This window comes from Ambystoma mexicanum, chromosome 8 (genome assembly GCF_040938575.1).
Source record: "Ambystoma mexicanum isolate Mex_15411 chromosome 8, UKY_AmexF1_1, whole genome shotgun sequence".
NCBI lineage: Eukaryota > Metazoa > Chordata > Amphibia > Caudata > Ambystomatidae > Ambystoma > Ambystoma mexicanum.
In genome coordinates this window covers 786049901-786066954 of record NC_090929.1, presented here as the reverse complement: position 1 = coordinate 786066954, position 17054 = coordinate 786049901, and the positions used below count along the sequence as shown (strand labels likewise).

The window sequence follows — 17054 nt, the reverse complement described above, 5'->3', positions numbered from 1 at the left end:
GTTGGTAACTTTAAAATCTGTGATTAGTTAAAACAAGTTATTATTTAGATTAGATATTCTGCAATTCTGAAAAGTATATATGATTTACTTATTTAAGAAGGCACAAAGCTTATTCAATAGAAGTATTCTCAAACTCTTACTTTCCTTAGCAACTGTCTCGCCATTCTAACTAAAAGTAGACTGAAGGTTAAGTTACTCACCTGTGAGTTGGGCTCCCCTCTTCCTGAAAGTAATGTTGTTGGTATCACTTCATTATTCAGGTTAGGATAATTTTTGAGTGTCCTCAATTGGGCCTCGCTGTTACGCTCACCTGGCTCCCACAGGGGTGTCGAGCGGAACTGGACAGCCATGGTCTCCACCAATGTGATGCGTAGTGCAGAGATGACTGACTGGACTGGCCCACCTAGCTTCGTCTGCTTGACCCGTAGAAGTAGTCTCCTAAAGACGGGGAAAGGGAATTAGCCACCCGTGGATTTGAGTATTAACACCTCACTGCGTCCCCACTTATCACTTCTGACATTCCCTCTCACAAAGCTCACCTTATAGTTTTGTATGATGCATTCTCCATCCTGTGAAGAATGCAGGGGCGCGTTGATGGCCAGTTACTTCACTGGCTTGAGGATATTGGAAGAGTTCTGGACAAATCTCGGCTCCAAACCTCCGGGCGAAAGGCCGTAAGTATATAGTTCTGAGTTCAAAATGTCCGATTAATCACTCTTGACCAATTCCTTGTTTCTTTTGCTGCTTAGACCCAAAAGATGATCGTCTTGTGGCAGCTGAAAGCGTTCAGGTAAGAGTCTGTGTTTTGTAACACTGTCCAGTAAATGATGCCAAGGTTTAGCTAGCTGCTTTCTCTTTTCTTGCCGGTGCAGCGTAGGAAGATTTGGCGTGCTGGTGGATAATACCTCCTGCGGTAAAATCAGGTAAGCATATGGTGGCAAGAGATTGTCCTTGTTTATTCCCTTGGCTCACCTTGTTGTTTTCTTGTCCCCCTTAGGCACTGGAATGCGGCAACCAGGTGATGGAGACGGCACCGGATCGTAGAGATGCTGCGAGGAACGGTGAGTATGGCGCGGTGCTGCTGCTGGCGATGCATTTTAAATGAAGTCTGTTTCTGGTTCGAAGATGCGCTGAATCCGAAATCGGGTAAGAAATCCAGTAAAGTTCTTGTTCTAACCTTTCTTCTTTCCCTTCTTTCTAGGCGCTCTGGACTCGAGGCGGGCGTTACGCTGCTGGATGCAGAATACCGCGATGTATGTGCTGCTCTTCGGGCGTGGTTTAAATAGCCTTCAAAGTAGTCCCAGGTAAATATTCCTCCACAGCCACGCAGAGTGATAAAATAGTCCCTTCAAGCCTTACATGGGCTTGGATACTTGGATCCCTTGCAGCATGGTCTGCATCAGGTAAGTTTTAACATATGAGCCTGGCACCTATGGCGCCAGGACTAATGTCTCATATGAGCCTGGCGCCATAGGCGCCAGGACTGTACCCAGATAGCCCCTAACGGGTTGCTGGGTTTGCTCCAGGTAACATGATGCCTGCTTCCGGGGTTGATGGACTTGGTCTGGATGCCCGGGGGTAGGCATGACAGCCGTTTCCCCTGACTTGCGGTTCGCCTGTACAGAATAAGACTGCTTAAGTCATACTTACCTTTTAGGTTGCTGGTAGCTCCTTACAAAAGTATAGAGGTGTTGCTTAACTGGTTAGCTGTGTTAGGGAGAATTCTCAGAAATTTGCTAATTCCTCTCTACCTTATAGACCCCGAGCACTTTTGCTGGACTCTAGCACTTTTTAATTTTCAACCTGGAGAGTGAGAGCCCTTTTTCCCACTCATGTAATTTTCTGTGACTTGAACTGTTTCCTTTTGTTTTTGGAGTCTGACAAACTCATAGGCACCTTTTTACATTGTGGCACACACCTTCAGTGCAGAGGCACAGGGATGTCTTTCAGATTACCCCATGGTTTAAATACCCTTCTCTTGGATAAACTGTTTCCAAGAGCAGTGAAGTGAAATTGTCTTTACTTAAATTTAACTTTCTAGACCCAGAACACACCATCTTATAATAGGGTGTTGGAGGGGGTTACTTAGTATCCCCTTTGTCTAGTTTCTTGTAACATTGTTACCCTTTCCTCGATGAATGGCTGGTGGCAGTGGTTTACTTTTAATTACCATGGTGTGCATTTACCACGGGCTGCGTTCACAACTGCAGTAATGCACCCAAGGGTGCCATTTTTGTCAAAATGACCCCGTCTTTTTTCGCCCTTTCCTCTGGCTCCAGAGTGTTTGAGGTAGGCATGAAGTGAAGGAGGCGCCCAACACTCCCTGTGCTTAGTCTCCTAGGAGACCCAAATGCACTCTGTAGTGATTGGCCGGCTAACTGTCCGGCAAGGACAGCCACCCTGAAGGGTCACTGACAGCTAGGCTGGAATGCATGGGAGATACCTGCATAAAAGACGAGGCTTTTTGGCTTGGAAGGCAGTCGACCACTGGACGAAGGAACAGAAGAATAATTTGAAGAGGACGCCTGTGTATCGACGGAGAAGCCCCTGCAAGGACTACCTCTCCCTTTTTGACTTGGTGGGATCAATCAACCACAAAGAAAGCCACCTGGACATTCTCTCGGCGCTGGTTGAATTTCAGAGTTCATGCTGGAAACCGAATAGCCAGGGAGAATAACACGGCTGCGTTGCTCTTAAGTTGGCCAAGAGCTCCAGGAAGATCCTCCGGACTCCCAGAGCCTGAGCCACCTCAACAGAGTGCTGGACCCTAGATGCAAGTAAAGTCCATCTCGACAGCCTGAAACCGTAGTGTTGCTATTTGCGGTAGACACAAGGAGCTGAAACACTAAAGTGCCACTTGGTTGAAGATTGCCGGTTTGCAGTCGGTGACTGTCCCATTGCAGTGCAGGAATCCCCAGAAGTTCTCCCTCTTGTCCCCAAGACTGGATCTGCAGAGCTGCACAGAAACCAAAGTCATCTGCAGCACATATTTTCATCTAAAGGTACTGTACAGTCTAAGAACTTGCCTCTTGTCATGTAACTACACTTCTCCTATGTTGGTGAGACTTGTAGTGGTTGCTCTGTAGAGTGCAGCTTCTTTACCTCTATCCTAAACAGCTTGTGGCCCTACTTTGAATTCCTCTTTATACAAAGACTTCTAAAACATTGTGCAAGACTTTGAACCTACCTCTGAGAAGTGTTTCAGTTTCACCTAGACTTTTGCTCGGCCTGGTTCCCTGAATGACTCTTCTTCCCTCTGAATGTGTTTGGTCTTCCTTCCAGGAAAGGGTTAACTAACTTGGCAACTTTACAAAAGTACTTAACTGCTTTGATAAATATTTGTGAGATCTCTTGTCATAATAATCTTTCTCTTTGAAAAACTGTTAAATCTGATTCTAAATGCAACAGTGATATATTAATATACCCTGCACCCAAACTATTGAAGTCACCTGAGGGTGTAGCTAGTGTCTGTGGGCCATCGCAAAAAGGGTACTTACTGATTTAGAAATAGTAAGTGTATTTTTGAAGTGCATTTGAGTGTTACTGTTATATTGCCCACTTCTAAAGAAGGCTTACTCTGACTGATGAATTATTGATTTATTCAAGAAACATTTGTAAGTGTTTATTTGAATACTTGTCACTGTGGATCCCTGTGGAACTCCCCTACAGCTCACATGACCCCTCTTGAGATGAGCCTGGCTGCTCAACATGCTACCAACCTGTGTAGTACAAGCTTATACCAAAGGTTGGGTTCCCATTGCCTGGAGGCCTGGGTTGTTGTAGTGTACCCATAGACTACTGCATACAACGTTGCCTAACAATCACCACCATAATAGGCTGAGCACATCGGTTAAGTTTATCCTGTACGTCTAATAGATTATCAATTTAAATTGTCAATCTGCCTCTATGCCTTCCTTGCCCTCCAGTGTTTGCCACAACTATTGGTAACCCAGCAGTGTCTGTACCTAATGACCTGGGTAAGTTTGAAATCTGTTACTATGCCGAGATTCCATCCTGTGAATTTCAGGTTATACTAGATCTTTGCACTAAAGTAATCCATTTACTGAAATAACTTGTTAGGGAGAATTCTCATAAATGTGCTAATTCCCTTCACCTTAGAGACCCCCAGCAACGTTGCTGGATTTTGAGGACTTTTTTTTTTACCTGGAGTGACACCCTTTTTTTCCCCACTCTCTCATGTATTTTGATGTAAGTTTTACTCTTGTGTTCATTGATTATGGGGTTTTAGACAACTCCCATAGGCATCATAGTTTCATTTGTCACACATCACCCTCAGTGCAGTGACACAGTGAAGCCTTTTTAGGCTGTCCCAAGGTTTAAATACCTTCTCTGGGATAAACTGTTTCCCAGAGAAAGTAAAGTTAAGTTGACTTTACTAGTCTTTTTAAATTCCTAGACCCAGCACACCCTATCTTACAATAGAGTGCAGGAGTGGCTACTTAGTGCCCCCTATGTCTAGAAACTCATGTAGCAGTGAAATGCTAGCCTTTCCTATCGAAATGGCTGAGGGCAGTGGTTTTACAACGGACTAGCTCTGGCGCCCGAGTGTCTGGGGTGGGCAGGAGGAGACCCAAATTCACTCTGGCATGATTAGCTGGCTGACTGTCCGGCAAGGACAGCCACACTGCTGGGTGAGTGGCAGCTAGGCTGGAATGAATGTGAGGAAACTGGATAAAAGGCAAGTTTCTTGGCTTGGAAGGGGGAGTCGACCACTGGAAAGAAAGAACCAAAGACAAGCTTGAAGAGGATGCCTGCTGCAACACATGGACCATTGATTTGCCCGGTGAAGCCCTGCTGCATGTCCGAATCGCCAAGTTCACCTCCACGGAGAAGCCCCTGCAAGGACGACTTCTCCATTGGAGTTGGTGGGACCAATCGACTCAACACTAAGCCACCTGGATACCTTTCTCAGACTTGGTTGTATTTTTCTCAGAGTGCTGCAGGAAACCGAATAACCAAGGAGAGGGACACCAGTTTGTGTGCTTGACTACAGCTACCGAAATTGAAGATTTGCCAGCTTTTTGACCAGTCCCAGTGCAGGAGTCCTTCAACGTCCTCGCTCTTGTCCCCGCGACTGAGGCTCAGGAACAGCGAGATCTGCAGGAACTGCCAGCAACAGACGTGTTCAGCTGCATCTTTTTCTTCATTGTAAGGTACTGTGAAATAAGACTGAGTACTTGGCTCTCGCAGTCAAAGTGTTTGTAACTTTCCCAACTTGCAGGCCTAATTAGCTTGTGACCCGACATATGATGCTCTTTGCCAAAGTTCTCAGAAGTAGTTTGTAAAAGACTTTTCCGTTTAACTACCAGAACTGCTTTATCCTATACAAGACTTCAGCCCATTGACTTTGGCCTAACCTATTGCATTGAATTGCCTCCTCTGGTGAACTCAAAATATTTGTACTGTCTAAGAATAACTGTAACATTCTTTTTATTAACACATGCCTTTTTGCTTCTCCTTCAAAGTTGTCTAAATGCATCAAACAAACAGTGTTAAGTACTGAAGCATATTTGTGTGATATATATTGCCTTTTTCTAGTGAATGTTTTATAACTGACTGCAATAAATTAATGAGTGTTTTACCAAGAAACCGAGTGTAAGAGTTTATTTGAATACTTGTGTGATTTTAGACCTCTGTATAACATAATTACAGCTCACATTCCCCTCTTAAGATAAGCCTGGCTGCTCAGCAACGCTACCAAAACTGTACATACTTCTATCAAAGGTTGGTTTGCTTACACCTGTAGTCCTAGTTGTGTCTAATGGTCCCCAAGGGTACTGCATAAAACTTTGCCTAACAACTTGAAAGCTAATATACTGAAATATTTCTGTAAAGGAAAGTATGCAAAGCAGAGGTGTGGTTTTTGCTTAATGTTTTTAATGTTTTACCCCTTTTTTCAAAAGATTCTGAAGATAATCCACAAACATTGCTTTTCTCCGCTACTTGTCCTCAATGGGTTTATGAGGTTGCTCGAAAGTACATGAAATCAAAATATGAAGAAGTGGACCTTGTTGGAAAGAGCACTCAGAGGGCTGCAACTTCTGTAGAGGTAAGAAGGAAAGTTAGTCCATACTAGGACGTTATAAACTGTAATGAATAGGAGACTAGCTTCTGTTTCCATGCTGTCACTAGCGTCTGATATTTAAGTTTCTCTTCATAGCTCCACCTGCACAGTATTTATTGGGTTTAATTGCCTCCAACTACTACCCTTTGACAGAAAAGAACAGAAATACTGCTGCGGTGTTGTGATACAAATGAAAAATCAGAGGATAGCAGTACTGTTATGTTATGACTGTTTGTCGATAGTAACTCCTTTTTGTGACATTTCGTAAATGTGTTTAACATGGTGCCTTTTTTGCAATGTGCTTTTAAATTATTTGATTTCTCCATTAACACCAAAATAGTTCAAATTTAATACATACATAGGTCTTCATATTTCAGTTTGGCCTAATTTCTAGAATATTTTTTTTAAATAGATGCCCTTCTATTGAGTGCTCTAAACAGAATTATATAAATTATACAAAAGTTCCTAATCATACTCCTTGTTCCTGTGATTTTCTATTTGAACTACCAACTATTTAAAGATCTTTGCTAAGAGCGCACCAGAACTTTGACTTTGCCCATTGACTTTGGCTATCCTGCCTCCCTAAAGGCCCCTTTCTGAACCTATTGGCTTCGGCAGTGCTTGTTGTTGGGACTGCTTTTCTGAAGTCCAACTAAGGGCTTAGTAAAACCCTTCAGCTGAGTGTTGGGCAAGATTGTATGCAGTACCCTTTGGGTGCACTACAACAACCCTGTCCTCTTGGCAATAGGAACCAAACCTTTGGAATAAGCTTGTACTACACAGGTTGGTAGTGTGTTGAGCAGCCAGGCTTATCTCAAGAGGGGTCAATGTGAGCTGCAGGGCGTTTCACAGAAATTCAGTATAAGTATTCAAATATACACTTAAGCACAAGGTTTCTTGAATAAACAATTATTAATTTATCAGTCAGTTAGAATAAGCCTTCTTCAGAAGGGAGCAATATGAAAGCAACACACAAATACCCTCCAAAACTGCACACTTCGTTTCTAAATCAGTAAAGACCCTTTTGGGATGGCCCAGTCACAACCTACACCCACAGGTGACTTCAATAGTTAGGATTTTGGGGACATTAATATCTTACTGGTGCATTTAGAATACTCTTAGAACTTGGTCAAAGGAAAAGGTTATTAGAACAAACAAGAGACCACAAATATTCTTAAGCAGGCAAATACTTTTGGATCTAAGCAGTGTCATTCAGTATAACAGGGTAAGCCAAAGTCAATGGGCAAAAGTTTGTGAGCTGAAGGACTTCTGGTAAGTAAGAAATGTCTTTGCACAAAAGGAGTCTTTAAAGAAAAGAAGAATCAATGTAGAGCCACAAACAAGCTGTTGAGGCTTGTGAGTAGTAGAAGATACAAGCAACTCTACAGTAAGAGGTAACTTCTCTGACTTTACAGTACCTTTGGATTGAAGCGAAAGTACAGCAGATGACTTCTGTCCCTCTGCAGATGAGCAGATCACACCGTCCCTGAGCCTCAGTTGTGGGGACATGAGGGAGGACTTCTGGGGACTCCTGCACTGCAATGGGACGGTCACTGCTCTCAACCGGCAATATTCAAACAAGTGGCACTTCGGTGTTTCAGCTCCTACTGACTACCGCAAATAGCAACACTGCAGTTTCTGGCTGTCGCGATGGACTTTCCTTGCTTCTGGGGTCCCGCACTCTTGAGGGGGCTCAGGCTCGGTCAGTCCTGCTTCCTGGGAGTCCAGAGGATCTTCCCGGAGCTCTTGGCCAACTTAAAAGCAACGCACACAATCTGGTGTTCCTCTCCCTGGCTATTCAGTTTCCAGCAGCAACTCTGTGGAAATTCAACCAGATCTGAGAGAATGTCCAGACGGGTTACTTTGGAGTTGATTGGTCCCACCAACTCAAGGGGAGGAGTCGTCCTTGCAGGGGCTTCTCCGTCGATATGAATTTGGAATTTCAGCACAGCAGCATGGCTTCACTGGGCAAACCAACGATCCAGGTGTTGCAGCAGGCGTCCTCTTCAAGTAGTTCTTCGGTTCTTTCGTTCCAGTGGTCGACTCGGCCTGCCAAGCCTTTTATCCAGTTTTCTCCCATTCATTCCATCTTAGTTGCCAGTCACCCAGCAGGGTGGCTGTCTTTGCCGGACAGACAGTCAGCCGGCCAATCACTACATAGTGCATTTGGGTCTCGTAGTAGACTAAGAACAGGTAGGGTACCTCCCTCACTTCCTGCCCCCACCAGACACCCTGGAGCCAGAGGCGGACTTCACTCGTGAATGCCGCCAAAGACCAAGCGAGCAAGGGGACCAATCCTGGTTTGGCGCGTTGAGTAAATCTCAAGAAGGACCTTTCCACAAAGGAATGGCTAAAAAGAACAGGGCCATTTTGACAACTGGCACCCTTGCGTGCTTTACTGCAGCTGTGAACGCAGCTCACGGTAAATGCACACCAAGGTAGTTAAGTAAACCACTGCCACCAGCCATTCCTCGAGGAAGGGGTAACATAAAGATGTTACATGAGAAGCGAGACAGAGGGGATACTAAGTAACCCCTCCAGCACCCTTTTGTAAGATAGTGTGTGCTGGGTCTAGAAAGTTACAAATGTAAGTAGTCAATTTCACTTTACTGCTCTGGGAATCAGTAGTTTATCCCAGAGAAGGTATTTAAACCTTTGGGAAATCTGAAAGACTTCCCTGTGCCACTGCACTAAAGGTGCTGTGTGACGCAATGTAAAAGATGCCTATGGAGTTTGTCAGACTCTAAACTCGAAAGAAACAGTCCAATTCACAGAAAATTATGTGAGTGGGGGAAAAGAGTCGCGCGCTCTCCAGGTTAGAAATTAAAAAGTCCTAAAGTCCAGCAAAAGTGCTGGGGGTCTCTAAGGTAGAAGGGAATGGCACATTTCTGAGAATTCTCCTTAACAGTTGCCAATTGCTCCCTTCTAACGAAGGCTTATTTTTAATCTGACTGTTAAATTAATAAATAAATGCTTTCAAGAAACATTGAGTATAAGTATTTTAATTCTTGTCACTGATTTACTGCGTTGCAACCCTACAGCTCACATTGACACGTCTTGAGATGAGCCTGGCTGCTCAGTCACTCTACCAACTTGTGTAGTACAGGCCTATACCAAAGGTTGGGTTACCTATTGCCAAGAGAACAAGGCTGGTGTAGTTTCCCACAGGGTTACTACATACAATCTTGCTTAACGAACACCATCGCAGACTCCCTCAGCATTAATTTGCGTTCCTGCCAGGAGTGGGAACTTCAGCAGGACCAGGTGGACCTGCATCTTCACCAAGTGGGTCAGGGCCCAGATCGATCTGTTTGCGGCAGCAGTGAACTCCAAGATTCCACCGGCCTAGGATCATGGGGGATGCGTTCTCTTTCCGTGGTTAGGCCTATTTCTGTACGCTGTTCCCATGTTGCCTCTCCTCATGAGTCATCAGTGAACTCTGTGCCGATGCTACTGTTAGGGATAATTCTCAGAAATGTGCCAATTCCCTCCACCTTAGAGACCCACAACAACTTTGATGGATTTTGAGGACTTCATTTTTTTTTAATCAACTTTATTTAATAATTATACAAAACATAATACAACTGAGTAACAGACTTAATTTTTATTACCTGCAGAGTGTGAGCCTTTTTTCCCCACTCTCGTATTTTGATGTGTTTTACTCTTGTGTTCTTTGATTATGGGGTTTTAGATGACTCCATAGGCGTCATCTTTTCATGTGTGTCACAGGACCCTCAGTGCAGTGACACAGCGAAGCCTTTTAGGCTGCCAGAAGGCTTAAATACCTTATCTGGGATAAACTGTTTCCCAGAGAAAGTAAAGTGAAATTGACTTTACTAGTCTTTCCAAATTCCTAGACCCAGCACACACAATCTTTGAATAGTGATGGAGGGGTTACCTAGTATCCCCTGTCTAGAAACTCATGTAGCAGTCAAATGCTACCATTTCCTATCGAAATGGCTGGTGGCGGTAGTTTTACAATGAATTAACATGATTTTTCCTGACCACGAACACCGGTAGCTAAAGTCGTTGTTTTTCAAGATGGTGTCTGAGCCCACTTTGTTTAAATAGGTCCCGGTCTTCTTTTTCGCCTTTTCTTTTTGGAAAGGTCCTTCTAGGGTTTGTCTCTGCGTGCCAAACCTGGTTTGGTCCCTTTGTTCCTACGCCTTTGGTGGGCTTCAGGACTGAAGACCGCCTCTGGCGCCTGAGTGTCTGGGGTGGACAGGAAGTGAGAGAGGTGCCCGAAACTACCTCTGCTTAGTCTCCTGGGAGACCCATATGCACTCTGGCATGATTGGCTGGCTGACTATCCAGCAAGGACAGCCACTCTGCTGGGTGTGTATCAGCTAGGCTGGAATGAATGGAAGAAAACTAAATTAAAGCAAAGTCTCTTGGTGTCACGGTTCCTGCCCCCACACATCAGCAGCAGACCAGTAAGCCCAGAATACTGGCACCCATGGGGACCTGTAAGGCCCCAAAGGATTGCCTAAGGGCTTCCTGGACTCAGTCCTGCTGCCAGGCTCATATTGCCTTTTCAGGCAAGTCAGGTTATCAAGTGATAAAACCATGTACAGCCCAGCTTGACGTTGGTTGAAGGAACTACTTTATTTAGGGACTATTTCATAGGGTGTGGTGCAGGGACTATTACTCGGGAACTACTTCTGGGAGGCTATTTAAACCACGCCCGAAGAACAGAACACGTTTCGCGTTATTCTGCACTCCTGCAGCGTAATGCTCACCGTGTCTGCAGCTCCAGTCCAGTCTTCAGCCATGCCCGTCCTGGTCATCACGATCCGTGCCTGCAAAGGAAGGAGAGAGGACAGATTAGAACAAGAGCCTTACCCGATTCTCCATTGCCATCATCCGGGAGACTGCATCTGCAGAAAAAGGAACACCAGTTACCCGCGCTATACAAGAATCCTAAGAATAAGTAGCATAGCGCAGCGTGATACTCACCGGTGCTCACTTCGTCCATGCAGTCCAACGAGGTACTCTCACGCGATCACCGTCTGGAGCAGCCGCATCTGCAGAACCAGGATAAGCAGGTGAGCTGCGCCTCGCTAAAAGACATTCAGTCTCGCGCAGCATAATACTTACTTGAAGCAGTATTCACTTGCGGTTCCGCGAGTCACCATCACACGATCTTCGCTCCGGAGGCACCGCACCTGCAGAAATAAGAGGGGACAGCAGATCAATAGCACGAATTAACAATATTGCATGATTAGACATTTTCGCATTGTGCACGTATTGAAACTTACCTTAGCATTTACCTCATCTTTTCCGTAAGGGAGCCATCTTTCTTCGGGAATACCTCAAGGGGGAATCTGCAAAGAAATGGTACAAGAGTGAACTTTAAGTCAACCAGAACTCTAAAGCCCTTTACGCTATTTAGGATTGGCATAAAGACTTCCCTCAGTCATTGTTGTCTGGAACTCTGCCATAAAATTACGGGTTCCTTGAAGTTAACTTGATCCCTGAATCTCAACGCACCCCTGCATACAGACGCAGGATGCAGAGCCCATCCTTCATAACGTTAAGGTGAGACACAGTAAAGGGGACACAAGGAGGCCATGGAGGTGGAAGTTGGTCCTTCTCCTAACGGTTAGTTAATTTACCATTTTTACCACTTTAGGCAAATCTTCCTTCGTGCCAGAAAGGCGAAACTAAGTGGGCAGGTGCAGTCACTCATCACTTCGCCATGAGTAACGCTGGTGGAGACCGTTGCAGTCCAGCTTCGTTCGGCGCCTCTGTGGAAACCAGGTGAGCTGAAGACTTGGCTTGGAAGGCAGTTGACCACTGGAACGAAAGAACCAAAGACAAGCTGGAAGAGGACAGCTGCTGCAACTCCTGGACCATGGGTTTGCCCGGTGAAGCCCTGCTGCAGGTCTGAATCGCCAAGTTCCTCTCGACAGACAAGACCTTCAAGGACGACTTCTTCCTTTGAGTTGGTGGGACCAATCAACTGATGAGCCACCTGGACACCATTCTCGGAGCTGGTTGCATTTTCCTCAGAGTGCTGCAGGAAACCAAATAACCACGGAGAAGGACATCAGTTTGTGTGCTTGACTACAGCTACCGGAATCGAAGATTTGCCAGCTTTGTGACCAGTCCCCGTGCAGTGAGGAGTCCCCTGACAAACTCCCTTTTGTCCCCACAACTGAGGCTCGGGAACAGCGAGATCTGCAGGAACTGCCAGGAACAGACGTCTTAAACTGCATCTTTTTCTTCAATATAAGGTACTGTTAAAACCCGACCAAGAGAACTTACCTCTCACTGCGAAAGTGCGGGAAACTTTGGCAACTTGCAGGCCTAGTCAGCTTGTGACCCGACATATGAACCTTTCTTCTATGAATTACTTCTGAGAACTGTGGCAAAGACTTTTCCGTTTAACTATCAGAACCGTTTTTACCTATACAAGACTCAAGCCCATTGACTTTGCCATCATTGTATTGAACGAACTCCTCTGGTGATCTCAAACTATTTGCACTGTTTAGAGTAACTATAATATTTGTTTTTATTAACTTATGCCTTTTTGCTCCTACTTCAAATGCTCTGAATGCTATTATGCTCTTCCTTCAAAGTAGTTTAAATGTCTCGGAACCGGATAGTGTGCAGTATTGTAGTATATTTGTGATATTGATTGCCTCCTTTTTAGTTAGTTTTCTGACTGTCATAAATTAATTAGTGCTTTACCAAAAAACCTTGAGTATAAGAGTATTTGAATACTAGTGATTGTGGACCTCTGTAACATCACAGCTCAGATTCCCATTTGAGTTAAGCCTGGCTGCTCAGCTTGCTACCAAAAACTGTGTGATACAGACTTGTACCTAAGGTTGGTTTTGCTTACACCTCTAGTCATAGTTGTGTAGTGGTCCCAGAGTGTACTGCATGCAAACTTTGCTTAACAGCGTGGCCGAGGCATATTTGGTACCCAGACCATCTCAGCAGGTTGGCGTCTTCTCCGGCCAAGCTGCCAGTGGTCACAGATCTACTCACCAGGGATGGGGGCGCAATCCTGCACCACGACCCAGGATTGCTGAACTTGAGGGCTTGCCTTCTGCAGCCCTAGAGTTTGGAGGATACCAGTTGCCTGTGGACTGCGAGGTGCTTGCCATGGCGTCGTCAACTCTTAAATGCTACGGTCACAAGTGGAAATTTTTCGCTACATGGTACTGGTCGCAGAAGATCACCTCTGAGGGTGACGGCCCCGCAGATCCTTCCATACTCGTTGTCCTTTGCCAAGGTATGGCTGGCGCACGCATCTATCAAGGTGCATCTGGCGGCTATCTCCCGCTACACCTGGTCTCCTGTAAGATATTTTCTTTGGTCCCATCGTCTAGTCAAGGAGTTCCTCAAAGGACAGTTTTCTTTCCTGCTGGTGAAGACTCCTGCCCCGTGTTAAGCAAGACTGTATGTAGTAATCCTGTGGGAGACTACACCAGCCTTTTCCTCTTGGCAATAGGTAATCCAACTATTGGTATAGATATTTCTCCAGCATCAGGTCTGGCATGGATTCACATGCTCATGAATATTCCCCGTCAGGCTGGGAATCCTTGTTAAAAGAAAAGTTTTTCGTTTCTAAACTGTCTTTCTCCTACAAACCAATCACTAAGCTCTGGGTCATACTGCCCGCAGCCAATGATTGCCCTCTACCTAAGCCCCTCCCCAGGCAGCTATCTTCAGACTTTTACCGCATGCTCAAGTGTTTCGCTCTTCGAGCTTTTCTGCATTTTTTTACTTTTTGATAGGAAAACTCTATTTTCCGTCGATCTAGCCTGTTGGTTGCATTGATTATTCTTCCGATTAATGGGGACCCTTTTCCCTGCTATTTTCAAGCCCCTCAAGGGATGATTTTGTCGAGTATTATTCTTAGAAAATTCCAGAAGTTCTTCAGGCCTACACCCCCTGGATCATCTCAGATGAGGGCACTTCCCACATCAAGCTCTGCTGCGGCTTGCGGATTGTGTACATGGATGACCAACCTTTCCTGTGTCTGTATTGTCTGCACCCGACACATAAAGATGTGATTTGCCGTGGCTTCACAAATACACGAGGGATCGACACCACCCGTTGGAGTCGTGGCTGCAGGCCAAGGCCTCTGCCCCAGGTGGTGCCCAGCGGCATGCCTCTCCCGCATCCAGAAAACATGGGCGGGCTTTTAAGTCCTCGACGGTCATGGTGCGATTGTGATCTCCATCTGCATCAGTCTCCAGTCACCACTCGGGTTCTTTGTCCAAGAGGAAGTCAGCTACCCCAGGGAAGCTGAGAGAGACTCTGAAGAAGGCCAAGCAGGGTACTGTGTCCAGCATACCCCCGAAGGAGAAGGCCAAACAGGACAAGGTGTACGACCCAGCCGTGAAGGAGGCCAGGCAAGACAAGCGATCCGGCCTTTCCGTGAAGGCCCAGGTGCACCAGGCCAAATAATCCTCCATCGAGCTAGTGGTGGCATCACCCTTGAAAGCCTTTGGGGCGGCACCTGTTCCAGGTTACCCCGACGACGGCCAGGGTGTGTCTTCCTCCCAGAAGGGAGGCTTTGGCAAGCCAGTTGGGAATCCTCTGGAGAAGAGGATGCCGGACATCAGCCCGAGACGACCCCTCAGCAACCGAAGGAAGGGTGTGGGGGTGGGGGGGGTGCGGTGAAGGTCTCCACGGAACGGACCTTTACTTGCCCAATGAGGATGGGATCCTTTCTGTTCACACCGTCCATGGGGACGATGACGACTAGGGGTGGGGGTGGTTTGGGGGGGGGGGGGGGCGCGATGAGCATCGTCCTCCGGAAGCGACGATGCAGATACCATCCATGGGGACGACTAAAGCCCTGGCCCCGCTGCTCCTACCCCCGAGACAATGTGGGCCCTGGGCCCAGCACGCCTGCACCTTGGTACCGCTGAGATATTTAATTGAACCTTGCGACCCTCCACACGCTGGTGTCGGGTACAGAGAAGGCAGACAGCCCCGCCACCCGCAGAGCCAGCTCCGGCCACCCCATTGACACCGGGGGAACCGCTTACCAGGAGGAGGCAGCGTTACACACCTCCATGCCACCCTATCGCCCAAGGGAGATAGTCCTACACTTCTACAACCCGCAGGGACGACAACAGTGGGATGTGACCCAACCGCTCAAGACCCCCTCCCCCCCCACCCTGTCGCCTCCTCCGAGGGCCTCTCCGCCGGATGAAGTAGGATCCTCCAGTGGAAAAAAGGAAGGGTTCCTTTATCAGTGCCAGGAGGTGAAGAGGAAGGCCATCAAGGTCAAGGGCTGGCTCTGATTAACACCTCGACAGCTCCAGCGTAGAGACTGGCTAGAGAAAAAGTACAGGGTGTCGGACTCGGCACCCCATTGCCTACGGTATCAACCGTCGCCGGACTTGGTGGTCTTAGCGGCTGCCTGGAAGAAATCGAGTTAAGCATCTTCTTCCGCCCCTTCGGACGAGGGAAAGAAATTGGGTTTCATGGGTAGAAAGGTTATCTACTCGGTGGCCACGACGGTCAAGGCTGCCAACGCCCTCGCAATTGTGGCGAGATAGACCGGGAGCTTTGGTTGAAGTTGGCTCTGCTACTGGACTCCCTCCCCGATGACAAGTGGGTAGAGGCGTTGGATATACTCCAAGAAGTTGAGGTGGCGTTTGACCACGCCATCTCTGTGGCCCTGGAACTTCTGGACACAGGTTTCTGCCAGATGGGGAACAGGGTCTGCCTTTGCCATCGTGGCTGGTTCAAGGTCACCAACTTTAGACAGGAGGTTCAGACAAGGGTCTTGGACATGCCCTTTGACTGGGACAACCTGTTTGGGAAGGCTGTAGATGAATCCCTCCAGGCCATCAAGACGGAGACAGCACGTGCCCTAGGCACTCTGCAGCAACGACGACCGTCCTTTTGTTCCTCAGGTGGCAAATCTATCCGGTCTTCGAAGGGTTTTGGCGGGGGCTCATCCTCTCACCACCAACCCTGCTGCTACTCGACCGAGGAAGCCAACAGTGGTCTCTCCAAGGCCTTCGCAGGCGGGTGCCGTCAGGGACCGCAAGGCGGCCCGTCAACCTCCAAGCAGGACTAAACCGGCCAGGACGTTGGCCCCTACCCATGCACCCCGATGGGAGGCCGGCTGGCGAACTTCGTCAGTGTGTGGGAGACCATATCCACCGATCGTTCGGTGCTGGACGTTCTCACCCACTGACACACCCTGGAGTTTCAACAAGTGTCCTCGGATACCACTGGTGGCCTGGTAGGAATAAAATGTCCCTCAGCTGCTGCTGGAGGTCTGGGACATGTTACAAAAATGAGCAATAGAGCAGGTCCCACGGCGATTCCAGGGTCTACTTTTTTCTTTTCTTTTTTTTTTTTAAAGTATTTTATTATTTCTTGGTTACAAACAACACAGCACACCCGACAGTGAACATTACAATATCCAAACATCTTCCATTTCAACATGCATTTACCACTGCCATGCCCATCCCCTCCAGCCTTAACGCAAGCTTGCTCCCTCGCACCTCTGCTTATTCCTTCCCGGGCCCTTCCTCTTCAGTGCTCCCGAAGGTGTCATGTTCGCTAGGGCTTACTTGGGTGGTCTTGGTTAATGTGACCACTAGTTGTCTCCAGGCCTCAAGTGTCCCTACCTCGTCGTCCTCCCCCCTGTGTGCTGCTTCGTACCATACCGCGGTTTCTACTTCAGCCCATTTCAGAAGGTCATGCCACCACACCTCTATCTTGGGTCTCTGGCTCGTCTTCCATCCCATAGCTATCCTGGGTTTGGCCAGAATATAGGCCAAGTCCTTAAGTTTGCATACATGTTTCATTTTGCATGGTCTAGAGAATCCCCCACCATGCACGCCCACACCGATTCTACATCCAACGTAATTCCGTTCTCGGCAAGACGGTTGGCCACCTCCCCCAAGAATATGCGAATCTCTGGCCATGCCCAGAACATGTCATCCCTGCGTTCACTTCCCCACATTTCAAGCATATTTTTGGC

At 47.1% G+C, this 17054-nt stretch overlaps 1 protein-coding gene across 4 annotated transcripts in view; it reads left to right on the top strand.

Moving 5' to 3' along the window:
• DDX21 (DExD-box helicase 21) overlaps nucleotides 1-17054 on the top strand; it is a 790459-nt gene that overhangs the window by 299613 nt on the left and 473792 nt on the right. For all 4 annotated transcript variants that reach the window (XM_069610614.1, XM_069610615.1, XM_069610617.1 and 1 more), the window contains one exon: nucleotides 5925-6070. In XM_069610614.1, the coding sequence (XP_069466715.1) occupies nucleotides 5925-6070 (146 nt within the window). The remainder of the gene's footprint in view (nucleotides 1-5924; nucleotides 6071-17054) is intronic.